At 46.8% G+C, this 23,143-nt stretch overlaps 1 protein-coding gene across 1 annotated transcript in view; it reads right to left on the reverse strand.

The window, feature by feature from the left end:
* Positions 1-551: 551 nt before the first annotated feature.
* sos1 (son of sevenless homolog 1 (Drosophila)) overlaps positions 552-23,143 on the reverse strand; it is a 29,353-nt gene continuing 6,761 nt past the window's right edge. Inside the window, exons 6-22 of the mRNA XM_076082646.1 lie at positions 22,107-22,250; positions 19,489-19,599; positions 18,323-18,421; positions 16,454-16,581; positions 9,796-10,457; positions 8,939-9,020; positions 6,177-6,293; positions 5,975-6,078; positions 4,543-4,765; positions 4,176-4,295; positions 3,091-3,253; positions 2,821-2,938; positions 2,537-2,709; positions 2,329-2,445; positions 1,939-2,212; positions 1,476-1,597; positions 552-1,372 (exon numbers count right to left, since the gene is read on the reverse strand). Coding sequence (XP_075938761.1) covers positions 959-1,372; positions 1,476-1,597; positions 1,939-2,212; positions 2,329-2,445; positions 2,537-2,709; positions 2,821-2,938; positions 3,091-3,253; positions 4,176-4,295; positions 4,543-4,765; positions 5,975-6,078; positions 6,177-6,293; positions 8,939-9,020; positions 9,796-10,457; positions 16,454-16,581; positions 18,323-18,421; positions 19,489-19,599; positions 22,107-22,250 — 3,171 coding nt within the window. The 3' untranslated portion in view covers positions 552-958. The remainder of the gene's footprint in view (positions 1,373-1,475; positions 1,598-1,938; positions 2,213-2,328; positions 2,446-2,536; positions 2,710-2,820; positions 2,939-3,090; positions 3,254-4,175; positions 4,296-4,542; positions 4,766-5,974; positions 6,079-6,176; positions 6,294-8,938; positions 9,021-9,795; positions 10,458-16,453; positions 16,582-18,322; positions 18,422-19,488; positions 19,600-22,106; positions 22,251-23,143) is intronic.

The following is a 23,143-nucleotide window of genomic DNA, read 5'->3' on the forward strand; positions in this document are numbered from 1 at the left end:
CGCGATAATAACGAGTTAACTTGCCCAGCACTAATATTTACTTGTTTTTGTCAAAACAGCTTCTATGACTAAATCAAATATTTGATGAATAAGTAAATACATATTCTCTGATTTCATGTGTTTTCATCTTCAAACCTTAATGTTTCTCCATGTGTCCACTGGTTACCCCGTGTTTAACATCACATTGCAATGAATTGTGGGTAATTCTCTTCGGCAAAGTCTGCATCTAATGCTGACTTAAGGAAAGGCTTCATAAAGTGTTTAAAATGTCTACCAGAGAGCCTTCTTACCGCTTGTCCTTTCCCGTCTGTCTTACCGCTTGTCCTTTCCTACCCTACCACTTGTCCTTTCCTACCCTACCACTTGTCCTTTCCTTTCCTACCCTACCACTTGTCCTTTCCTTTCCTACCCTACCACTTGTCCTTTCCTTTCCTACCCTACCACTTGTCCTTTCCTTTCCTACCACTTGTCCTTTCCTTTCTTACCACCGTATTTTGAGGGAAACAGTAACAATAAAGACAGTGAAGCAAGGTTTCTGTAGTCCGTCCAGCTCAGTTTACAAACACGTTTATTCCCTTGTTTTAAAGAACAGACATTCATGAAACAACATCAGGTCTACCAGAACCAACACAGTACCTCTTTGGTTCTGGTCTAGTACCTGAAGGCTCTCGACACCTCAGACCCAGAGTCCACTTCAGTCCGTGGAGCACTACATTACCCAAGATCCTCTCTATTCATCAGGTCTGACAAACAGACAAATGTTCTCCAAAGTTCTGCAGCTGAAGGAATACAATCAGTTCGTTTTTCAGAATAAGGGCACATGATCTTTATTCAACATCCTGATTGATCAATCAGATGTTGATTTGTCTTTAAATCCATTGTTTTGTTCGTTCTCATCCAATCAGCTGTAGTGTTAGCTCATCAAGCCCCGCCTCGTCAAGTGGTCCAGGCTGTCCAATCACAGTGCAGGGGGCGTGTCCAACAGGGGGGCGGGGTTTAGAGACTCTCTCTTGTAGGTCTTGGGAGGAAGTTTGGGGACGGTGTGCCGGGGAGGCACGGGGGGGCCGTCAAGGGGGAGGGGCATCTTCCTGGAGGCGGGGCTGGAAATGGGGGTGACAGGGGTGAGAGGAGGGAGGGGGGGTGAGGAGGAGCTGATGGAGGGTGAGGAGGTGGAGGAGGGGAAGAAGGTCTGCAGGTCACAACGGGGGCGGCCCTGAGGGGGGGGGAGGAGGTGTAGAGGAGAGCTGAGGGGCTCCCGAGGAGGCAGGGAGGGGGGGCTGTCGGGGGGAGACGACGAGTAACGAGGGGGGAGGAGTTTACAGGTGGGCTGACGTGGGGGGACAGCGGGGGGGCTGTCCAACGTCGACATCCTCTGAGACAGGAACAGAGAGGGGGGGGGGGGGGTTTAGTTACACTTGGTAGAAACATTGAGCATCTTCTTTAAAATCTGACTCGTACATATACATGTCAGTCACCTTGGAGGGGGAGGAGTCAGCAGGAGCCGACTCTGGACGTCTGCGAGGAGGAACAGGAGGAGGAACAGGAACGTCCTCGGAACCACGACTGAAACTCACCATGGAGGAGACCGAGGAGGACCCTGAGACCAGAGAACACAAGCTTTAGAACACCGGACACTCTGTTACGAACACCGGACACTCTGTTAAAAACATCGGACACTCTGTCACGAACATCGGACACTGTTACGAACTTCAAACACTGTTAGAACTTCAGACACTGTTAGAACTTCAGACACTGTTAGAACTTGAGACACTGTTAGAACTTCAGACACTGTTAGAACTTCAGACACTGTACGAACTTCAGACACTGTTAGAACTTCAGACACTGTTAGAACTTCAGACACAGACACTTCTGTGATTGGTGGGAGGAGTTAATGTCAGACGTGTGATTGGTGGGATAGTGTGTCGGTGGGGGTCTTACTGGAGTGAAAGGGGCTGCTGGGACCTTGCGGCGAGTCAAACACACTGCCAACGTCTGTGGAGCTGGAGGTGGCGGAGGCAGGGGGCGGAGTCAGGGGGGTGCGGGGGGAATTGGGGGCCGAGATAGCCCCCCCCTCGGCCTCACTGTCGGGGATGCGGCTGTAACTGATCTTTCTGGGCTCGTTCTGCAGCGGCGTCGGGTGCCGCATGGTCCCAGGCCTCGCTGAGGTTGGACGGATCCCCGGAGACTTCAGAGGACAGCTGTACTTCTTCACCTGGGGAGGTTAATGGACATATTTAAAACAGATTCATCATCACTCCTGTAACTCCTATCTAAAGTCAGACTGTGACCGCTTCCAGGTGTCCAAGGCGTCGCCATGGTGACACTTACAAATCGAGGCAACGATCGGGCGTTTCGAGGTTCTATTTCCAGAGATTTGTTGAACAGGTGATCGGCGAAGTCTTTCTCTGACATGTCCTCCATCGGGTTCAGGTTCTCGAAGAACTTCTGCTTCAACAAACACAGAACACGGTCACACCTCTGACACTAACACACACAGCGTGAATAGTAAGGCGACGACATCGTCATCAACACTGACCCTGATGTCGTTCTCCACTCTCAGACAGTACGGTTGGTTCTGGTACTGTTGGATCTCGCCGGTGATTTCGGCAACTTTCCTCCTCTTGCTGAAGTTGATCAGATCTTTGCCGTGTCTGCGCAGGAAGTCGGGGTTTCCCTCCTCCGTCTTCAGGATGTTGGTCAGGTAGATTCCTGAACAAACCGAGAGAGAGCGACTCCTTATTTTAACATCGGAAAATAAATCGTGTTTAAACGACTCTTAGGACTCTTTATGAAAAAAGACAGATGAGAGTCGGAGCGTACCAAAGAAGGGGACACAGGGGGGGTTGATGGAGCGCAGTTTGGCCAAATACTTCTTGTAATGATCTTCACTCAGCTCATGAGCTTCCTCCAGGATCTTTCTCTGTCGACTCGGAATTTGCTGGGAAACCAAAAAAACAAAAAACACACAGCACGTATTATTTTATATATTTAAAAAGGGAATCACAGTGTCTGTAAACGTTTTACCAAAACTATAGAATGTGATTTTGTTTTTGGCGATGACCAGCAGAGGTAGAAGGAAGTGTTGTTTACCTCGAAGGTGTGGTCCAGTCTGTAGACCGGAGATGAGTTCATGGCACTGACGACCTCCAGAACTCCGTTAAAATTGTTGAGCTCCTGAAAAACTTGCAGGATCTCGATGATCCGAGAAACGACGGCAACCCGTTCCTCCAGGTTCTCGGTTTCTACCATACACCTGCAAGAAGGATCAGATAGGACGGGTAAGACATCAAAGTCATGTTTGACTGTTTGGAAGTGAGGACGGGGGAAAGTGGTTAAAGTTTTGGTTTAAGTTTTGGTTGGAGGAGTGGTTTAAGTTTTGGTTGGAGGATTGGTTTAAGTTTTGGTTGGAGGAGTGGTTTAAGTTTTGGTTGGAGGAGTAGTTTAAGTTTTGGTTGGAGGAGTGGTGTAAGTTTTGGTTGGAGGAGTGGTTTGAGTTTAAGTTGGAGGAGTGGTTTGAGTTGGAGGAGTGGTTTTGGTTGAAGTTGGAGGAGTGGTTGGAGTTTTGGTTTGAGGTGTGGTTGGAGTTTTGGTTTGAGTTTTGGTTGGAGGTGTGGTTGGAGTTTTGGTTGGAGGAGTGGTTTGAGTTTAAGTTGGAGGAGTGGTTTGAGTTGGAGGAGTGGTTTTGGTTGAAGTTGGAGGAGTGGTTGGAGTTTTGGTTTGAGGTGTGGTTGGAGTTTTGGTTTGAGTTTTGGTTGGAGGTGTGGTTGGAGTTTTGGTTGGAGTGGTTGGAGTTTTGGTTGGAGGTGTGGTTGGAGTTTTGGTTGGAGGTGTGGTTGGAGTTTTGGTTGGAGGTGTGGTTGGAAGTGTGAATTACAAACTGAATTTGGTGGCGTAGATGGAGAGTAAAGTTTTGGGTTGTTATTTTGATTCAGTTGGATCTGCAGCTGATGGTGAGATGGAGGGTGTGGATTAAGGTGGATGAGTTATTTCCTTAAGTATGTGACACTTCATGCTCCAGCATCTCATTGGTTGGTTTCAATCTCAGAGAACAAATCACTGAACAGGTACATTTATATGCTTATTGGTTGGTGCTCCCCCCCTTTGTAATGGTCTCTGAAGTCACCTCATCAATAGGTTTGTATGAGTTTGTCTGCGATGTCAGAGTGAGGTCTTACTTTTCAAACCAGAGTGTGAGGTTGGTGGTGTGTCGTATCATCCTCAGCAGGTTGGGGGAGTGAATCTCTTTGTCTTCTTTGGTCCAGACGCTGCCAACCAGCTCAGACGGCTGCACCGCCCTGCAGAATAAAATATAAATGGACTATAAGTACATGCACTGAGCTTCCTGATAGTATAGGTGGACTACAAGTACAGGCAGTGAGCTTCCTGATTGAATAAGTGGACTACAAGTACAGGCAGTGAGCTTCCTGATAGTATAAGTGGACTACAAGTACAGGCAGTGAGCTTCCTGATAGTATAAGTGGACTACAAGTACAGGCAGTGAGCTTCCTGATAGTATAAGTGGACTACAAGGACTACCCTTACCTGTAGAAGTCAGACTCAAGGAGGGTAAGCTGCCGGCCGATCTCGATGGGATGAAGCGTCATGAGGTCGAACTGCTCAGTGTTTCCTGGTTTACAGGTGTGCCACTCGATGGGAGGAGGAGAGTTCTGGAAGGTTATGCTGTGACTGGGCACGCTCACCTGAACCTGCTTCTTCCTCTGGATGATCTTAGTTATCGACTCCACCCATTTCCTCATTGCCTTACCTGCAACACAAGACATTTATTTCTATCAGCAAGCTCCACACAGGTGTTCACACAGGTAACGTACCTCTGACTGATGACTGACAGGTGTTCACACAGGTAAAATACCTCTGACTGATGACTGACAGTGTTCACACAGGTAACGTACCTCTGACTGATGACTGACAGTGTTCACACAGGTACGCACCTCTGACTGATGACTCACAGTGTTCACACAGGTACGTACCTCTGACTGATAACTGACAGGTGTTCACACAGGTAACATACCTCTGACTGATGACTGACAGTGTTCACACAGGTAACATACCTCTGACTGATGACTGACAGTGTTCACACAGGTAACATACCTCTGACTGATGACTGACAGTGTTCACACAGGTAACGTACCTCTGACTGATGACTGACAGGTGTTCACACAGGTAACGTACCTCTGACTGATGACTGACAGGTGTTCACACAGGTACGTACCTCTGGCTGATGACTGACAGGTGTTCACACAGGTAACGTACCTCTGACTGATGACTGACAGTGTTCACACAGGTACGTACCTCTGGCTGATGACTGACAGGTGTTCACACAGGTAACGTACCTCTGACTGATGACTGACAGGTGTTCACACAGGTAACGTACCTCTGGCTGATGACTGACAGTGTTCACACAGGTAACGTACCTCTGGCTGATGACTGACAGTGTTCACACAGGTAACATACCTCTGACTGATGACTGACAGTGTTCACACAGGTAACGTACCTCTGACTGATGACTGACAGTGTTCACACAGGTACGCACCTCTGGCTGATGACTGACAGGTGTTCACATAGGTAACGTACCTCTGACTGATGACTGACAGGTGTTCAGTCATACCTCTGACTGACAGGCGTTCAGTCATATCTCTGACTGATGACTGACAGGTGTTCACACAGGTAACGTACCTCTGGCTGATGACTGACAGTGTTCACACAGGTAACGTACCTCTGGCTGATGACTGACAGTGTTCACACAGGTAACATACCTCTGACTGATGACTGACAGTGTTCACACAGGTACGCACCTCTGACTGATGACTGATAGTGTTCACACAGGTACGCACCTCTGGCTGATGACTGACAGGTGTTCACACAGGTAACATACCTCTGACTGATGACTGACAGGTGTTCACACAGGTAACGTACCTCTGACTGATGACTGACAGGTGTTCACACAGGTACGCACCTCTGACTGAGGCGATAAACTCCTCCAGTTGTCTCAGCAGGTAAGCGTCTCTCTCAAAATCGTAGAAATGATGCTCCACCCAGTGACGACACACATTCAACACTCTGCAGGAGGAGTTGTCACACAGAGCAGAGGAAGTAGATGAACGACATCACGGTGACATCATATTACATCATCATCATTACATCATCAGAGTCTCTACCTGAGTTGGACCGGCTGGACAAACTCTTTACGGAAACGTTTAAGTTCGGCGCTCAGCGGCTGCTCTCCTCCCTCCATGGGATCCACATCGCTCGGCCTCGGCTCCGGGATCTCAAACCTGAAACCATTACAGACCTGAGATCAGATCTTAAACCTGGTTTTGTCCATGTGAAGGTTTAAACTAACACAGGTGTGAGGAGAGTGATGTGATTGGTCACAGGCATGAGGAGTGATGTGATTGGTCACAGACGTAAGGAGAGTGATGTGATTGGTCACAGACGTAAGGAGTGATGTGATTGGTCAGAGGTGTGAGGAGAGTGATGTGATTGGTCACAGACGTGAGGAGTGATGTGATTGGTCACAGATGTAAGGAGAGTGATGTGATTGGTCAGAGGTGTGAGGAGAGTGATGTGATTGGTCAGAGGTGTGAGGAGTGATGTGATCGGTCATAGGCGTGAGGAGTGATGTGATTGGTCACAGACGTAAGGAGAGTGATGTGATTGGTCACAGGTGTGAGGAGTGATGTGATCGGTCACAGGCGTGAGGAGTGATGTGATTGGTCACAGATGTAAGGAGAGTGATGTGATTGGTCAGAGGTGTGAGGAGAGTGATGCGATTGGTCAGAGGCGTGAGAAGAGTGATGTGATTGGTCAGAGGTGTGAGGAGAGTGATGTGATTGGTCACAAGCGTGAGGAGAGTGATGTGATTGGTCACAGGCGTGAGGAGTGATGTGATTGGTCAGAGGTGTGAGGAGAGTGATGTGATTGGTCACAGACGTGAGGAGTGATGTGATTGGTCACAGACGTGAGGAGTGATGCGATTGGTCAGAGGTGTGAGGAGTGATGTGATTGGTCACAGATGTAAGGAGAGTGATGTGATTGGTCACAGGTGTGAGGAGTGATGTGATCGGTCACAGGCGTGAGGAGTGATGTGATTGGTCACAGATGTAAGGAGAGTGATGTGATTGGTCAGAGGCGTGAGGAGAGTGATGTGATTGGTCAGAGGTGTGAGGAGAGTGATGTGATTGGTCACAGACGTGAGGAGAGTGATGTGATTGGTCAGAGGTGTGAGGAGAGTGATGTGATTGGTCACAAGCGTGAGGAGAGTGATGTGATTGGTCAGAGGTGTGAGGAGAGTGATGTGATTGGTCAGAGGTGTGAGGAGAGTGATGTGATTGGTCAGAGGTGTGAGGAGTGATGTGATCGGTCATAGGCGTGAGGAGTGATGTGATTGGTCACAGACGTAAGGAGAGTGATGTGATTGGTCACAGGTGTGAGGAGTGATGTGATCGGTCACAGGCGTGAGGAGTGATGTGATTGGTCACAGATGTAAGGAGAGTGATGTGATTGGTCAGAGGTGTGAGGAGAGTGATGCGATTGGTCAGAGGCGTGAGAAGAGTGATGTGATTGGTCAGAGGTGTGAGGAGAGTGATGTGATTGGTCACAAGCGTGAGGAGAGTGATGTGATTGGTCACAGGCGTGAGGAGTGATGTGATTGGTCAGAGGTGTGTGGAGAGTGATGTGATTGGTCACAGACGTAAGGAGTGATGTGATTGGTCAGAGGTGTGAGGAGAGTGATGTGATTGGTCACATACGTGAGGAGTGATGTGATTGGTCACAGACGTGAGGAGTGATGTGATTGGTCAGAGGTGTGAGGAGTGATGTGATTGGTCACAGATGTAAGGAGAGTGATGTGATTGGTCACAGGGGTGAGGAGTGATGTGATCGGTCACAGGCGTGAGGAGTGATGTGATCGGTCACAGGCGTGAGGAGTGATGTGATTGGTCACAGATGTAAGGAGAGTGATGTGATTGGTCAGAGGTGTGAGGAGAGTGATGTGATTGGTCAGAGGTGTGAGGAGAGTGATGTGATTGGTCAGAGGTGTGAGGAGAGTGATGTGATTGGTCAGAGGTGTGAGGAGAGTGATGTGATTGGTCACAGACGTGAGGAGAGTGATGTGATTGGTCACAGGCGTGAGGAGTGATTTGATTGGTCAGAGGTGTGAGGAGAGTGATGTGATTGGTCAGAGGTGAGGAGAGTGATGTGATTGGTCAGAGGTGTGAGGAGTGATGTGATTGGTCAGAGGTGTGAGGAGTGTGATGTGATTGGTCACAGACGTGAGGAGTGATATGATTGGTCAGAGGTGTGAGGAGAGTGATGTGATTGGTCAGAGGCGTGAGGAGAGTGATGTGATTGGTCAGAGGTGTGAGGAGAGTGATGTGATTGGTCACAGACGTCAGGAGAGTGATGTGATTGGTCAGAGGTGTGAGGAGAGTGATGTGATTGGTCAGAGGCGTGAGGAGAGTGATGTGATTGGTCAGAGGTGTGAGGAGAGTGATGTGATTGGTCACAGACGTCAGGAGAGTGATGTGATTGGTCAGAGGTGTGAGGAGAGTGATGTGATTGGTCACAGACGTGAGGAGAGTGATGTGATTGGTCAGAGGTGTGAGGAGTGATGTGATTGGTCACAGACGTGAGGAGAGTGATGTGATTGGTCAGAGGTGTGAGGAGTGATGTGATTGGTCACAGATGTGAGGAGAGTGATGTGATTGGTCAGAGGTGTGAGTGATGTGATTGGTCACAGATGTGAGGAGAGTGATGTGATTGGTCAGAGGTGTGAGGAGAGTGATGTGATTGGTCACAGGCGTGAGAAGAGTGATGTGATTGGTCAGAGGTGTGAGGAGAGTGATGTGATTGGTCAGAGGTGTGAGGAGAGTGATGTGATTGGTCACAGGTGTGAGGAGTGATGTGATTGGTCCCTCACCTCTCCATGAGCAGGTCCAGCAGCTCCTGAGGTTTACAGAAAGATCTGTAGGTGGTGAGAAATGTTCGGACAAAGTTTGGATCTAAAAGGAGGAAACAGAAGAAAACACAACAGAATAAAAACCAAAACAACCAGTTTAGAGCCCAGATGCATCATGGGAGGAAACTGGTAACTGGGTGTATCCCCACAAGACAGGTAAGATAAGAACAACATGGTCACAGGTGTAGTCTGACTGACAAACTGTCCCCTCTTCTGTTTACCCATCATGCAACAGGCCACAGGTGGATCCCATCTATAAACACCCGTGTGACATCACGTCTCACCTGATCTCGTCTATAAACACCCGTGTGACATCACGTCTCACCTGATCTCGTCTATATACACCCGTGTGACATCACGTCTCACCTGATCCCGTCTATAAACACCCGTGTGTGACATCACGTCTCACCTGATCCCGTCAATAAACACCCGTGTGACATCACGTCTCACCTGATCCCGTCTATAAACACCCGTGTGACATCACGTCTCACCTGATCTCGTCTATATACACCTGTGTGACATCACGTCTCACCTGATCTCGTCTATATACACCCGTGTGACATCACGTCTCACCTGATCCCGTCTATAAACACCCGTGTGACATCACTTCTCACCTGATCCCGTCTATAAACACCGTGTGACATCACGTCTCACCTGATCCCGTCTATAAACACCCGTGTGACATCACGTCTCACCTGATCTCGTCTATATACACCCCTGTGATATCACGCCTCACCTGATCCCGTCTATAAACACCCGTGTGACATCACGTCTCACCTGATCTCGTCTATATACACCCGTGTGACATCACGCCTCACCTGCGTACATGTGGAAGGTGAGCCTCTCGATCAGTTTCAGGACCGTCCCCGCTTTGACGACGGGGATCCCGGACTTGGACTGGACGTTCTCCTCGAACACGACGTTCTCCTCCGAGTCCGGCTCGGCGAACCGGTACACCTCTGCTCCCGGCAGCCTCACCTGCTCGTCCTTCTCCTCCTGCATCATGGCCGAGTCCAGCATGCGCTCCAACGTGCTGCGGTACTGCAGCGAGATCAGCGCCGCCATCCAGCCGTTCTTCTCCTCGGCGGACTTGGCGGCGAACACCACGCTGTTCCCGTCCTTCAGGACGATCTCGAAGGCGTGCCGGTACTCGCCCTCCTTGTCGTCCCGGTCGTTGATCTGGACTTTGCGCATGAAGAACTTTTCTTTGAGCCGGTACTCCGCGGCGGAGCCGGCCCCCGGCAGCCGCGGTGGCCCGTGGTTGGACTTGCAGCAGATCATCAAGCCGTCGAATAGGAAGATGTGGCGCTCGTGTTTGGCGCCCACGCGGGTCAGCGTGCCCTCCATGATGAACTCGTTGCAGCACTGACCGATGTCCTTACCCTCCCAGCCATCGATGTTCTTCTGGATCTCATTCATCTTCTTGATGGCCAGGTGCTTTCCCTTCATCTGGTGGCTGTAGAAACGACACGCCGACTCGCTAAAGAAGAAGGAGAAGAGGGTGGGAGAACAGGAGAAGAAGGAGGAAGAGGAGAAGAAATCAGGGAGAAAAGGAGAAGAAGAAGGAAGAGGAGAACAGGAGAAGAAGAAGTAGTGGGAGAAGAAGGAGGAGGAGAAGAAGAAGTAGTAGTCAGGGATAACAGGAGAAGAAGAAGAAGAAGTCAGGGAGGATCTTGACTTGTGGTCTACAGGAGCCCAGAAGGGACAAACTGCAAATACACACATGTAGTATTATAGTACTGTCAGTGTGTAAAATACACACATGTAGTATTATAGTACTGTCAGCGTGTGAAATACACACATGTAGTATTATAGTACTGTCAGTGAGTGAAATACACACATGTAGTATTATAGTACTGTCAGTGTGTAAAATACACACATGTAGTATTATAGTACTGTCAGTGTGTAAAATACACACATGTAGTATTATAGTACTGTCAGTGTGTAAAATACACACATGTAGTATTATAGTACTGTCAGCGTGTGAAATACACACATGTAGTATTATAGTACTGTCAGTGAGTGAAATACACACATGTAGTATTATAGTACTGTCAGTGTGTAAAATACACACATGTAGTATTATAGTACTGTCAGTGAGTGAAATACACACATGTAGTATTATAGTACTGTCAGTGTGTAAAATACACACATGTAGTATTATAGTACTGTCAGCGTGTGAAATACACACATGTAGTATTATAGTACTGTCAGCGTGTGAAATACACACATGTAGTATTATAGTACTGTCAGTGAGTGAAATACACACATGTAGTATTATAGTACTGTCAGTGTGTAAAATACACACATGTAGTATTATAGTACTGTCAGTGAGTGAAATACACACATGTAGTATTATAGTACTGTCAGTGTGTAAAATACACACATGTAGTATTATAGTACTGTCAGCGTGTGAAATACACACATGTAGTATTATAGTACTGTCAGCGTGTGAAATACACACATGTAGTATTATAGTACTGTCAGTGAGTGAAATACAGATGTAGTATTATAGTACTGTCAGTGTGTAAAATACACACATGTAGTAATATTATAGTACCGTCAGTGTGTAAAATACACAATACATGATCAATACTATCAATCAATATAGATAATATAGATCAATAACACATTATTACATTCTATAGAAGTGTCCACTTTAGCCACACTGATAATTGTTTCACATTAAAAGCCACGGCCGTGCCGGCAGGATGTTTTTATTGTGAAAAAGTTGTTTATTGTTTATACATAGTTGTTGTGTTTAAAGTTTAGAAAAACAAGATAAACACGTGTGTTAAACTTCAGTTTGAGCAGCAGTTCACTAATCAGTTTACAGCTTAAACCCTCAAGTATGTGAACAGTTTCACAACAACCTCCATCTACTCCATGTACACCACCAGCCTCCAACTACACCGTCACCATCTACACTGTCAGTCACCATCAACACCGTCCCCATGTACACCGCCAGCCTCCAACTACACCGTCACCATCTACATCGTCAGTCACCATCTACACCGTCACCATGTACACCGCCAGCCTCCAACTACACCGTCACCATCTACACCGTCAGTCACCATCTACATTGTCACCATCTACACCGTCAGTCACCATCTACACTGTCAGTCACCATCTACACCGTCACCATCTACACCGCCAGTCACCATCTACACTGTCAGCCACCATCTACACCGTCACCACCTACACTGTCAGCCTCCACCGTCACCATCTACACCGTCAGCCTCCATCTACACCGTCACCACCTACACTGTCAGCCTCCACCTCTACTGTCACCATCTACACCGTCAGCCTCCATCTACACCGTCACCATGTACACCGCCAGTCACCATCTACACTGTCAGCCACCATCTACACCGTCAGTCACCATCTACACCGTCAGCCTCCATCTACACCGTCACCACCTACACTGTCAGCCTCCATCGTCACCATCTACACCGTCAGCCTCCATCTACACCGTCACCACCTACACTGTCAGCCTCCACCTCCACTGTCACCATCTACACCGTCAGCCTCCATCTACACCGTCACCATGTACACCGCCAGTCACCATCTACACCGTCAGCCTCCATCTACACCGTCAGCCTCCATCTACACCGTCACCATCTACAACGTCAGTCACCATCTACACTGTCAGTCACCATCTACACCGTCAGCCTCCATCTTCCCATCCAGCCTCCATCTACACCGTCACCATCTACACCGTCAGCCTCCATCTACACTGCCAGCCTCCATCTACACCATCACAATCTACACTGTCAGTCACCATCTACATCGTCAGCCTCCATCTACACCGTAACCATCTACACCGTCAGTCACCTACACCGTGAACACCTGCACTGTCAGCCTCCATCTACACCGTCAGTCACCATGTACACCGTGAACACCTGCACTGTCAGCCTCCATCTACACCGTCAGTCACCATGTACACCGTCAGCCTCCATCTACACCGTCACCATCTACACGTCATCTTCCATCTACACCGTCTCCATCTACACCGTCACCACCTCCACCGTCAGCCTCCACCTCCACCGTCACCATCTACACCGTCAGCCTCCATCTACACCGTCACCACCTACACTGTCAGCCTCCACCTCCACTGTCACCATCTACACCGTCAGCCTCCATCTACACCGTCACCATGTACACCGCCAGTCACCATCTACACTGTCAGCCACCATCTACACCGTCAGTCACCATCTACACCGTCAGCCTCCATCTACACCGTCACCACCTACACTGTCAGCCTCCACCGTCACCATCTACACCGTCAGCCTCCATCTACACCGTCACCACCTACACTGTCAGCCTCCACCTCCACTGTCACCATCTACACCGTCAGCCTCCATCTACACCGTCACCATGTACACCGCCAGTCACCATCTACACCGTCAGCCTCCATCTACACCGTCAGCCTCCATCTACACCGTCACCATCCACAACGTCAGTCACCATCTACACTGTCAGTCACCATCTACACCGTCAGCCTCCATCTACACTGCCAGCCTCCATCTACACCATCACAATCTACACTGTCAGTCACCATCTACATCGTCAGCCTCCATCTACACCGTAACCATCTACACTGTCAGTCACCATCTACACCGTCAGTCACCATGTACACCGTGAACACCTGCACTGTCAGCCTCCATCTACACCGTCAGTCACCATGTACACCGTCAGCCTCCATCTACACCGTCACCATCTACAAGTCATCTTCCATCTACACCGTCTCCATCTACACCGTCACCACCTCCACCGTCAGCCTCCACCTCCACCGTCACCATCTACACCGTCAGCCTCCATCTACACCGTCACCACCTACACTGTCAGCCTCCACCTCCACCGTCACCATCTACAATGTCAGCCTCCATCTACAACGTCAGCCTCCATCTACACTGTCACCATGTACACCGTCAGCCTCCATGTACACCGTTATCTTCCATCTACACCGTTTCTCCCTCCATCTACACCGTCACTTTCAATCTACACCGTCACCATCTACACCGTCAGCCTCCATCTAACCGTCACCATCCATCCACACCATCAGCCTCCATTTACACCCACCAACATCCACAAGCCTCCATCTACACCCTTTCAGCCTCCAACAGCCTCCATCTACACCATCGGGGCGGTTCGATCCCCGGCTCCGCAAGTCGCATGTCGATGTCTCCTTGAGCAAGACACTGCTGCCATAGCTGTGCTGCCTACGGTGTGATAGAATCTGAATTGTAAGTCGCTTTGGATAAAAGCGACTGACTGTAATGTAATGTAATCTACATCCATCAGCCTCCGTCTACACCCATCAGCCTCTACCAACCTCCACCAACCTCCATCAGCCTTCGTCTACACTCAACATCCTCCACCAACCTCCATCAGCCTCCATCTACACCCAACATCCTCCAAAAGCAAAGAAAGAACAAATGGAAGTCACCTACGTCCTCATATCCACCTGCCAATCATCCAACCATCTGTCCTCTCCTTTTTCTCCTCCTCCTTATTTTTAAGAGTAGTAAAGTTATAAAACAGCAGAAGTACTTTTCCTCTCTGTGTTCTTTTCTTTCTAACAAATAGCGAACAACAGGCAGCAGACCAGCACCGCCCAGATCCTGACGAAACTTCCTCACACACACACACACACACACACACACACACACACACACACACACACACACACACACACACACACACACACACACACACACACACACACACACACACACACACACACACACACACACACACACATCTATTTATGTCGGGGGGAAACAGGGAGGATGGGAGGAGTCCACCAGACTGGTCCATGTGTGTTCAGCTCATATTGTTCAACACACTCAGGGTTCTACTTTCATTCTTTCTTATTTCAAAAGATGTTTTTTGTTCTCCTTGTTCAGCTTTGACAGTAATAAAGAGTCCGGAGTCAAATTCTTTGCAACTGTTCACATAGTTGACCAATAAAGCTCAAATTGATCTCCTCAAGGATGCCCAGTACCCCATAAAAGGACCACTAGAACCCCACTAGAACCAGTATAACTCATAAAAGACAACTAGAACCCCACAAAGAACCAGTAGAACCCATAAAGTACCACTAGATCCCCACAAAGAACCAGTAGAGCCTATAAAGGGCCACTAGATCCCCACAAAGAACCAGTAGAACCCATAAAGGACCACTAGAACCCCACAAAGAGCCAGTAGAACCCATAAAGTACCACTAGAACCCCACTAGAACCAGTATAACTCATAAAGGACAACTAGAACCCCACAAAAAACAACTAGAACCCATAAAGTACCACTAGAACCCCACACAGAACCAGTATAACTAGTAAAGGACCACTAGAACCCCACAAAGAGCCAGTAGAACCCATAAAGGACCACTAGATCCCCAAAAAGAACCAGTAGAACCCATAAAGGACCACTAGATCCCCACAAAGAACCAGTAGAACCCATAAAGGACCACTAGAACCCCACAAAGAGCCAGTAGAACCCATAAAGGACCACTAGATCCCCACAAAGAACCAGTAGAACCCATAAAGGACCACTAGATCCCCACAAAGAACCAGTAGAACCCATAAAGGACCACTAGAACCCCACAAAGAACCAGTAGAACTAATAAAGGACCACTAGAACCCCACAAAGAGCCAGTAGAACTAGTAAAGGACCACTAGAACCCCACAAAGAGCCAGTAGAACCCATAAAGGACCACTAGAACCCCACAAAGAACCAGTAGAACCCATAAAGGACCACTAGAACCCCACAAAGAACCAGTAGAACCCATAAAGGACTACTAGAACCCCACAAAGAACCAGTAGAACCCATAGAGGACCACAAGAACCCCACAAAGAACCAGTAGAAGCCATAAAGGACCACTATATCCCCACAAAGAACCAGTAGAACCCATAAAGGACCACTAGATCCCCACAAAGAACCAGTAGAACCCATAAAGGACCACTAGATCCCCACAAAGAACCAGTAGAACCCATAGAGGACCACTAGAACCCCACAAAGAACCAGTAGAACTAGTAAAGTACCACTAGAACCCCACAAAGGACCACTAGAACTAGTAAAGTACCACTAGAACCCCACAAAGGACCACTACAACTCAAAGGACCACTAGAACCCCATTAAGGGCCAATATAACCTCATAAAGAACCACTAGAACCCATAAAGATCTAGTGGGCGACGGTGGCCAAGTGGAGAGAAAGGCCGTCCTTCAATCAGAGGATCGGCGGTTCGATCCCCGGCTCCGCTGTCGATGTGTCCTTGAGCAAGACACTTAACCCTGAAGTGCTCCCGTAGCCTACGGTGTATGTGTATGTGATAGAATCTGAATTGTAAGTCGCTTTGGATAAAAGACTGCAATGTAATAAAGGATCACTAGACCCCCACAATGAGTGGAGCTCCAACCTACATGGGGCTGTGCAGGTGTGTGCAGGTGTGTGCAGGTGAGGTACAGGTGTGTACCTGAGCCTCCTCTTGGCGAGGCTCCTGGAGCAGATCCTCTCCATGCTGCTCTGCAGGTTGAGCAGAGCGGTGATGGCCTGTTTCAGACACTCTTTATCCTCCTCTTCTTCACTCTTCTCTTCCAGTTGCTGCAGAAACATGTGGACGATAGAGTCAGTCACACCTGAGAGGACAGGTCAAACACTACACAGCAACGGTTTCAGGACCCACTGTAGACCAGGACTTGATGTCAGGAATATTCTGACTGAGCAGAGCTGTACTATAAAATCAGCTGATATAAAGGACCAGGACCAGATCCTTTTAACTGCTGGAGAAAAATAAGACTCGGGACAACAGAGTTTGTCTACAGAGAACCACGTGAGAACCAGACTAGACCAGAACCTGGATAGTTCCAGGCCAAGCAAGAAGAGGGAGGACTAAGCCTGATATTTCAGGCCCACAGAGGGTACAGGACCAGAACCAGGACCCAACCTAGACCTCAGTCCAGGTCCAGCAGCAGCATGTGAACAGAGCTCATCTGTCCTGTTCCTTCAGGGTCCAGGATCAGAACCAGATCAGGATTAAAGCTCCTGCCCCCCTCTGACCGCCCTTCAGCCCTGAAATAATCTGCAGAACATGACTGGAGGTATTTCAGAGATTTAACCTCAACTGGGCCAAAGGAGCTTACAGTTGCACAGTTGAAAGTCCCAGACCAGGACTGGATCTACAGGATATGGTGTGACTGGGAACCTGCAGCTGACATCAGTGTGATACTGGGACACATGGTGGGGATTCTTAAAGCAGACTGGTCTACATAAACTGGCTTAAAAGCTTTAAGTCTGCTCTTTGTGTCTGTAACAAACATTAATAAATAATGTGTTCGGTACAGATATTCAGATGTGTTGGAAGGTTTTAAGGACCAAACTAAATATATAAATATTGAATTAAACGCTTCAATAGACTACAAGAATAAATAATTATGTCATTTAATGCTTTATTGTCATGTGACGACCCCTCCCTCCCACGAGGGGTCTGTGTCCTGCTGCTGAACCAGGACCTGATGGCTCCATGAACCCACATCTGAACCAGGATCGGCCCTCTTCTCTGCTGCCTCTTCCTTGGCCGACACGGCTGCCTATTTGTTTTGATGGGTTGGTTGGTTGTTAGTTTAGTTTGTGTTCTTTAAATAAACATCTACTTATTACTTTCATCACTCGTCTTGTCTCTCTTATGTTGCAGCCTTGGAGCCGGGTTGTAACAGTCACCATGATTAACTGAGGCATGACTCCCTCGTCATTTTGTATCCAAAATGATTGCAACCTTATTGTGTATAAATATATATATGTTTATTTACTTATTCATTTATTCACAAATGTATTTATAATTAAATGCATTTATCTATATACTTTAATTTAACCAGAGGGTAACTTGGCTGTAGCTAAATAAATAAATCTGCTAACTTCCAACTTCATGCTAGCATAAAGCCGAGATTATGCTAGCTGGAAGCCAATGTTATGCTAGCAGGAAGCCGACATTATGCACGCATAATGTCGGCTTTATGCTTGCAGGAAGCCCACATTATGCTAGCAGGATGAAAGTCAGTAAAAAACACTGAAAATAAGGTGTAGTTCAGGTGTGGTACAGGTGTAGTTCAGGGGTAGTACAGGTGGAGTACAGGTAGAGTACAGGTGTAGTTCAGGGGTAGTACAGGTGGAGTACAGGTGGAGTTCAGGTGGAGTTCAGGTGGAGTACAGGTGGAGTACAGGTGGAGTTCAGGTGGAGTACAGGGGTAGTACAGGTGGAGTTCAGGTGGAGTACAGGGGTAGTACAGGTGGAGTACAGGTGGAGTACAGGTGTAGTACAAGTGGAGTTCAGGTGTAGTAGTCTTACCTTGAGGATCTCAAACAGGTGCAGACAGTGGTAAACAGGAGTGAGCAGCAGTCTGGGCAGAACGTACTGAACAGCCTCTTTAAAACCTTCACAGATGGACTGAAGACAGACAACACTTTTACTGCATCATCATCATCATCATTTACCTGGAGAAGGAGCCTACAGGTATTATGTCAGAGACCAGGGACAGGGTTTACCTGGAGAAGGAGCCTACAGGTATTATGTCAGAGACCAGGGACAGGGTTTACCTGGAGAAGGAGCCTACAGGTATTATGTCAGAGACCAGGGACAGGGTTTACCTGGAGAAGAAGCCTACAGGTATTATGTCAGAGACCAGGGACAGGGTTTACCTGGAGAAGGAGCCTACAGGTATTATGTCAGAGACCAGGGACAGGGTTTACCTGGAGAAGGAGCCTACAGGTATTATGTCAGAGACCAGGGACAGGGTTTACCTGGAGAAGAAGCCTACAGGTATTATGTCAGAGACCAGGGACAGGGTTTACCTGGAGAAGGAGCCTACAGGTATTATGTCAGAGACCAGGGACAGGGTTTACCTGGAGAAGGAGCCTACAGGTATTATGTCAGAGACCAGGGACAGGGTTTACCTGGAGAAGGAGCCTACAGGTATTATGTCAGAGACCAGGGACAGGGTTTACCTGGAGAAGGAGCCTACAGGTATTATGTCAGAGACCAGGGACAGGGTTTACCTGGAGAAGGAGCCTACAGGTATTATGTCAGAGACCAGGGACAGGGTTTACCTGGAGAAGGAGCCTACAGGTATTATGTCAGAGACCAGGGACAGGGTTTACCTGGAGAAGAAGCCTACAGGTATTATGTCAGAGACCAGGGACAGGGTTTACCTGGAGAAGGAGCCTACAGGTATTATGTCAGAGACCAGGGACAGGGTTTACCTGGAGAAGGAGCCTACAGGTATTATGTCAGAGACCAGGGACAGGGTTTACCTGGAGAAGGAGCCTACAGGTATTATGTCAGAGACCAGGGACAGGGTTTACCTGGAGAAGGAGCCTACAGGTATTATGTCAGAGACCAGGGACAGGGTTTACCTGGAGAAGGAGCCTACAGGTATTATGTCAGAGACCAGGGACAGAGTTTACCTGGAGAAGGAGCCTACATGTCTTATGTCAGAGACCAGGGACAGGGTTTACCTGGAGGTGGAAGGCTGCTCCTGGTTTGGACACTTGACTCAGGAAGTGTTCATGGAAACCAGAGCGCAGGGTATCCTGAGCGTACGTCTCATAGGGGTCGAAAGCCAACTCCTATCGATCAATCAGACAGAATCAGAGCTGATCATCGTTGAATGATCTAATGATGTAACGGTTATATTATATATATATATATATTTTATCGCGTATTTTTATCGCGTTAATTAATTAACGCCGACAATTATATTATCGCGCATTAATGCAGTTTTTATTTATTTATTATTAAGCGACATTTTTAACACACGAACCAGGCAGCAAGCAGTGAACAGCTGTTTTTGTGTGGCGTCACTTCCTTCTTCCCCCCGGGTCCAGAACCCCTCCTACCCTCCGTCACCGTCCTTCACTCTTGTCTCACACACACACACACACACACACACAGTCTCGTTACAGATCAAACGTGACTGTTGTGAAGTGGAGCTTCTCGTGAGGAACAAGACACGTGTTGTTTGAACGGAACACTTTACTGTCTGAACTGCAGTATTACAGTGTTACAGTGAACACAATGTGCTCTTGCACCCACATGTGGTTTTCTACGTTTCATCAACATTGTTTGCGAACACGTACCATTCTACTTCCTGTCTCTCTCAAAGTAAAAGCACTTCTGTTTTCATGCTCTTCACAATAAAATTAAATCAAACAATTTACAACAGTGACAATATTAAACTACACATTGTCGAGTTTTTAAAGTGTTTTGTTAGTAATATGTATAATAAGCATCATTTAGTTATCGCTACTGAGAATTTAACAAACATAAAAACATGACGTAGATAGGTGTAAAGGGAATACTGCTGTTAAAAATAACCTTATTTGTTTAAAGTGTTTAAACCAGGGGTCTCAAACTCGAGGCCCGCGGGCCGAATCAGGCCCGCCATGTCATTTTATGTGGCCCACGAATCCGCCAGCAAAAATATATATATATTTTTTTGAATTAAAAAAAAAAGAAAAAAGAAATTTAAAGTTAGACTTGATAATAAAAATATCCCCATAGTCGAAATTATCAGATAGAAAGTCAAAGTTATTAGATAGAAAGTCATAACTATGATAGAAAGTCATAATGATGATACTTAAACACAGTCACAGAAGCAGCTCTTTGGCTGGTTACTGTACACTTGAGATGTAAATGTATGTGAGTACATTGAATACTTTAAACTGGCTTTAAAACACATGAAATACTTCACGTGGGATTGTGCAAACGCACCCTTGAAAGGATTTTAAGCGTTGAACAAAGTTATTGTAATAACTTGTTTGATATTTGTCTTTGCTATTTTCTTTAATAGTTTGATCTTTGATAGAGTAATGTGGGTTTATTAACCCTAAATTAAAAGGATTTAAGTTATAATAACAGAAATGTGCTTAAATATATTTTTACATTTATATAACTGCATGTACAATATTTTTACACTTGAACAAACAAAAATCAAATGCAGAGACAGTTATTTACCAATATGTTAGGAGTAGTTACAGTTACACCGTCTTACATTTACAACCGGCCCTTTGAGGGCGACCGTGATGCTGATGTGGCCCAGAGTGAAGATGAGTTTGAGACCCCTGGTTTAAACCAAATGTTATTGCACTTTTGTTCATATAGTAGTACTTTCAAAATAAAAGTGCACAATACACTACTTTTGAATTCATTATTGAACTTTGCACATAACAATGAGATTAATCACTTAGTGCTGGGCAACGATTACAAATTTTAATCGCGATTAAGCGATATGTGTTTTGATATTGTAACGTTTGATAAAATATCGATAAAATAATTGTCGGCGTTAATTAATTAACGCGTTAACTTGCCCAGCCCTAATATATATATATATATATATATATATATATATTAGGGCATGTTTTATACTTAATGTGAATATAATTCATACTTTGTTGGCATCTTATTCTGAAAACCGGATGTTCGTCTGAAGAAACCGGATGTTGTCTCACGTTAATCTTTCCGCTAACTTTCAAAGTCCTTCGCTCGCTCCCGATCTGTGCCGTTTAAATGCGTTTACCGTGAATGTCAGCATATAGGTGCACTAACATGCAAGTGTCTGCTGAGTTGACCACGGAGATCATTTTTTTTTTCCCATCTTAAAAAAGGCTCAAGGACACACACACACACACACACACACACACAGACACACACACACACACACACACACACACACACACACACACACACACACACACACACACACACACACACACACACACACACACACACACACCTGACTATAGGATGTTTGCTGCCTTTTATCCCACTGTTCTTGTCATCCTCTTGTTGTTATGTCTATGTATTGTCTCTTGTCTTTCAATTAAAAATGTAAAATAAAAATAATAATAATTTTAATAAATTTTAAAAATGCGTTAACGCGCGATAAAATAATTGTCGGCGTTAATTAATTAACGCGTTAACTTGCCCAGCCCTAATATATATATATATATATATATATATATATATATATTTATTTATATATATATATATATTTATTTATTTACATATATATATATATTTATTTATATTTATATATATATATATATATATTTATATATTAATCAGAGCTACAGACCTCAGCCAGGTCTTCAAAGCAGCTCCCCACCAGAGGATGAGGACTGCCTTCATCGGTCATCTCCACCGTGTCCTCGATCAGACCCAGCAGCTTCACCGTCACCTCGTGGATGTCAACGATCCGACTGAAGATACTGTCCACATCCTGACGAAGACACACCAGATCAGATCAATCACACTGGATCAATCACACCGGATCAATCGGATCAATCACACCAGATCAATCACATCAATCACACCGGATCAATCACACCGGATCATTCACACCGGATCAATCACACCAGATCACACCGGATCAATCACACCAGATCAATCACACCGGATCAATCACACCAGATCACACTGGATCAATCAGATCAATCACACCGGATCATTCACACCGGATCAATCACACCAGATCAATCACACCAGATCAATCACACCAGATCACACCGGATCAATCACACCGGATCATTCACACCGGATCAATCACACCAGATCAATCACACCAGATCACACCGGATCAATCACACCAGATCACACCGGATCAATCAGATCAATCACACCGGATCAATCACACCGGATCATTCACACCGGATCATTCACATCGGATCAATCACACCGGATCAATCACACCAGATCAATCAGATCAATCACACCGGATCAATCACACCGGATCATTCACACCGGATCATTCACACCGGATCAATCACACCGGATCAATCACACCAGATCATTCACATCGGATCAATCACATGAGGGCCGATCGGGAGATCACACAAGTGACAACATGGTGGACAACAAGGTGGACAACATGGAGGACAACACGGAGGACAACATGGAGGACAACAAGGTGGACAACATGGAGGACAACACGGAGGACAATATGGAGTACAACAAGGTGGACAATATGGTGGACAACATGGAGGACAACATGGTGGACAACAAGGTGGACAATATGGTGGACAACATGGAGGACAACAAGGTGGACAACAAGGTGGACAACATGGACGTTCAGGTGGACAACATGGAGGACAACAAGGTGGACAACGTAGAGGA

The sequence above is a fragment of the Anarhichas minor genome, unplaced genomic scaffold (assembly GCF_050575085.1).
Source record: "Anarhichas minor isolate MPS153535 unplaced genomic scaffold, ASM5057508v1 ptg000100l, whole genome shotgun sequence".
Classification (NCBI taxonomy): Eukaryota; Metazoa; Chordata; class Actinopteri; order Perciformes; family Anarhichadidae; genus Anarhichas; species Anarhichas minor.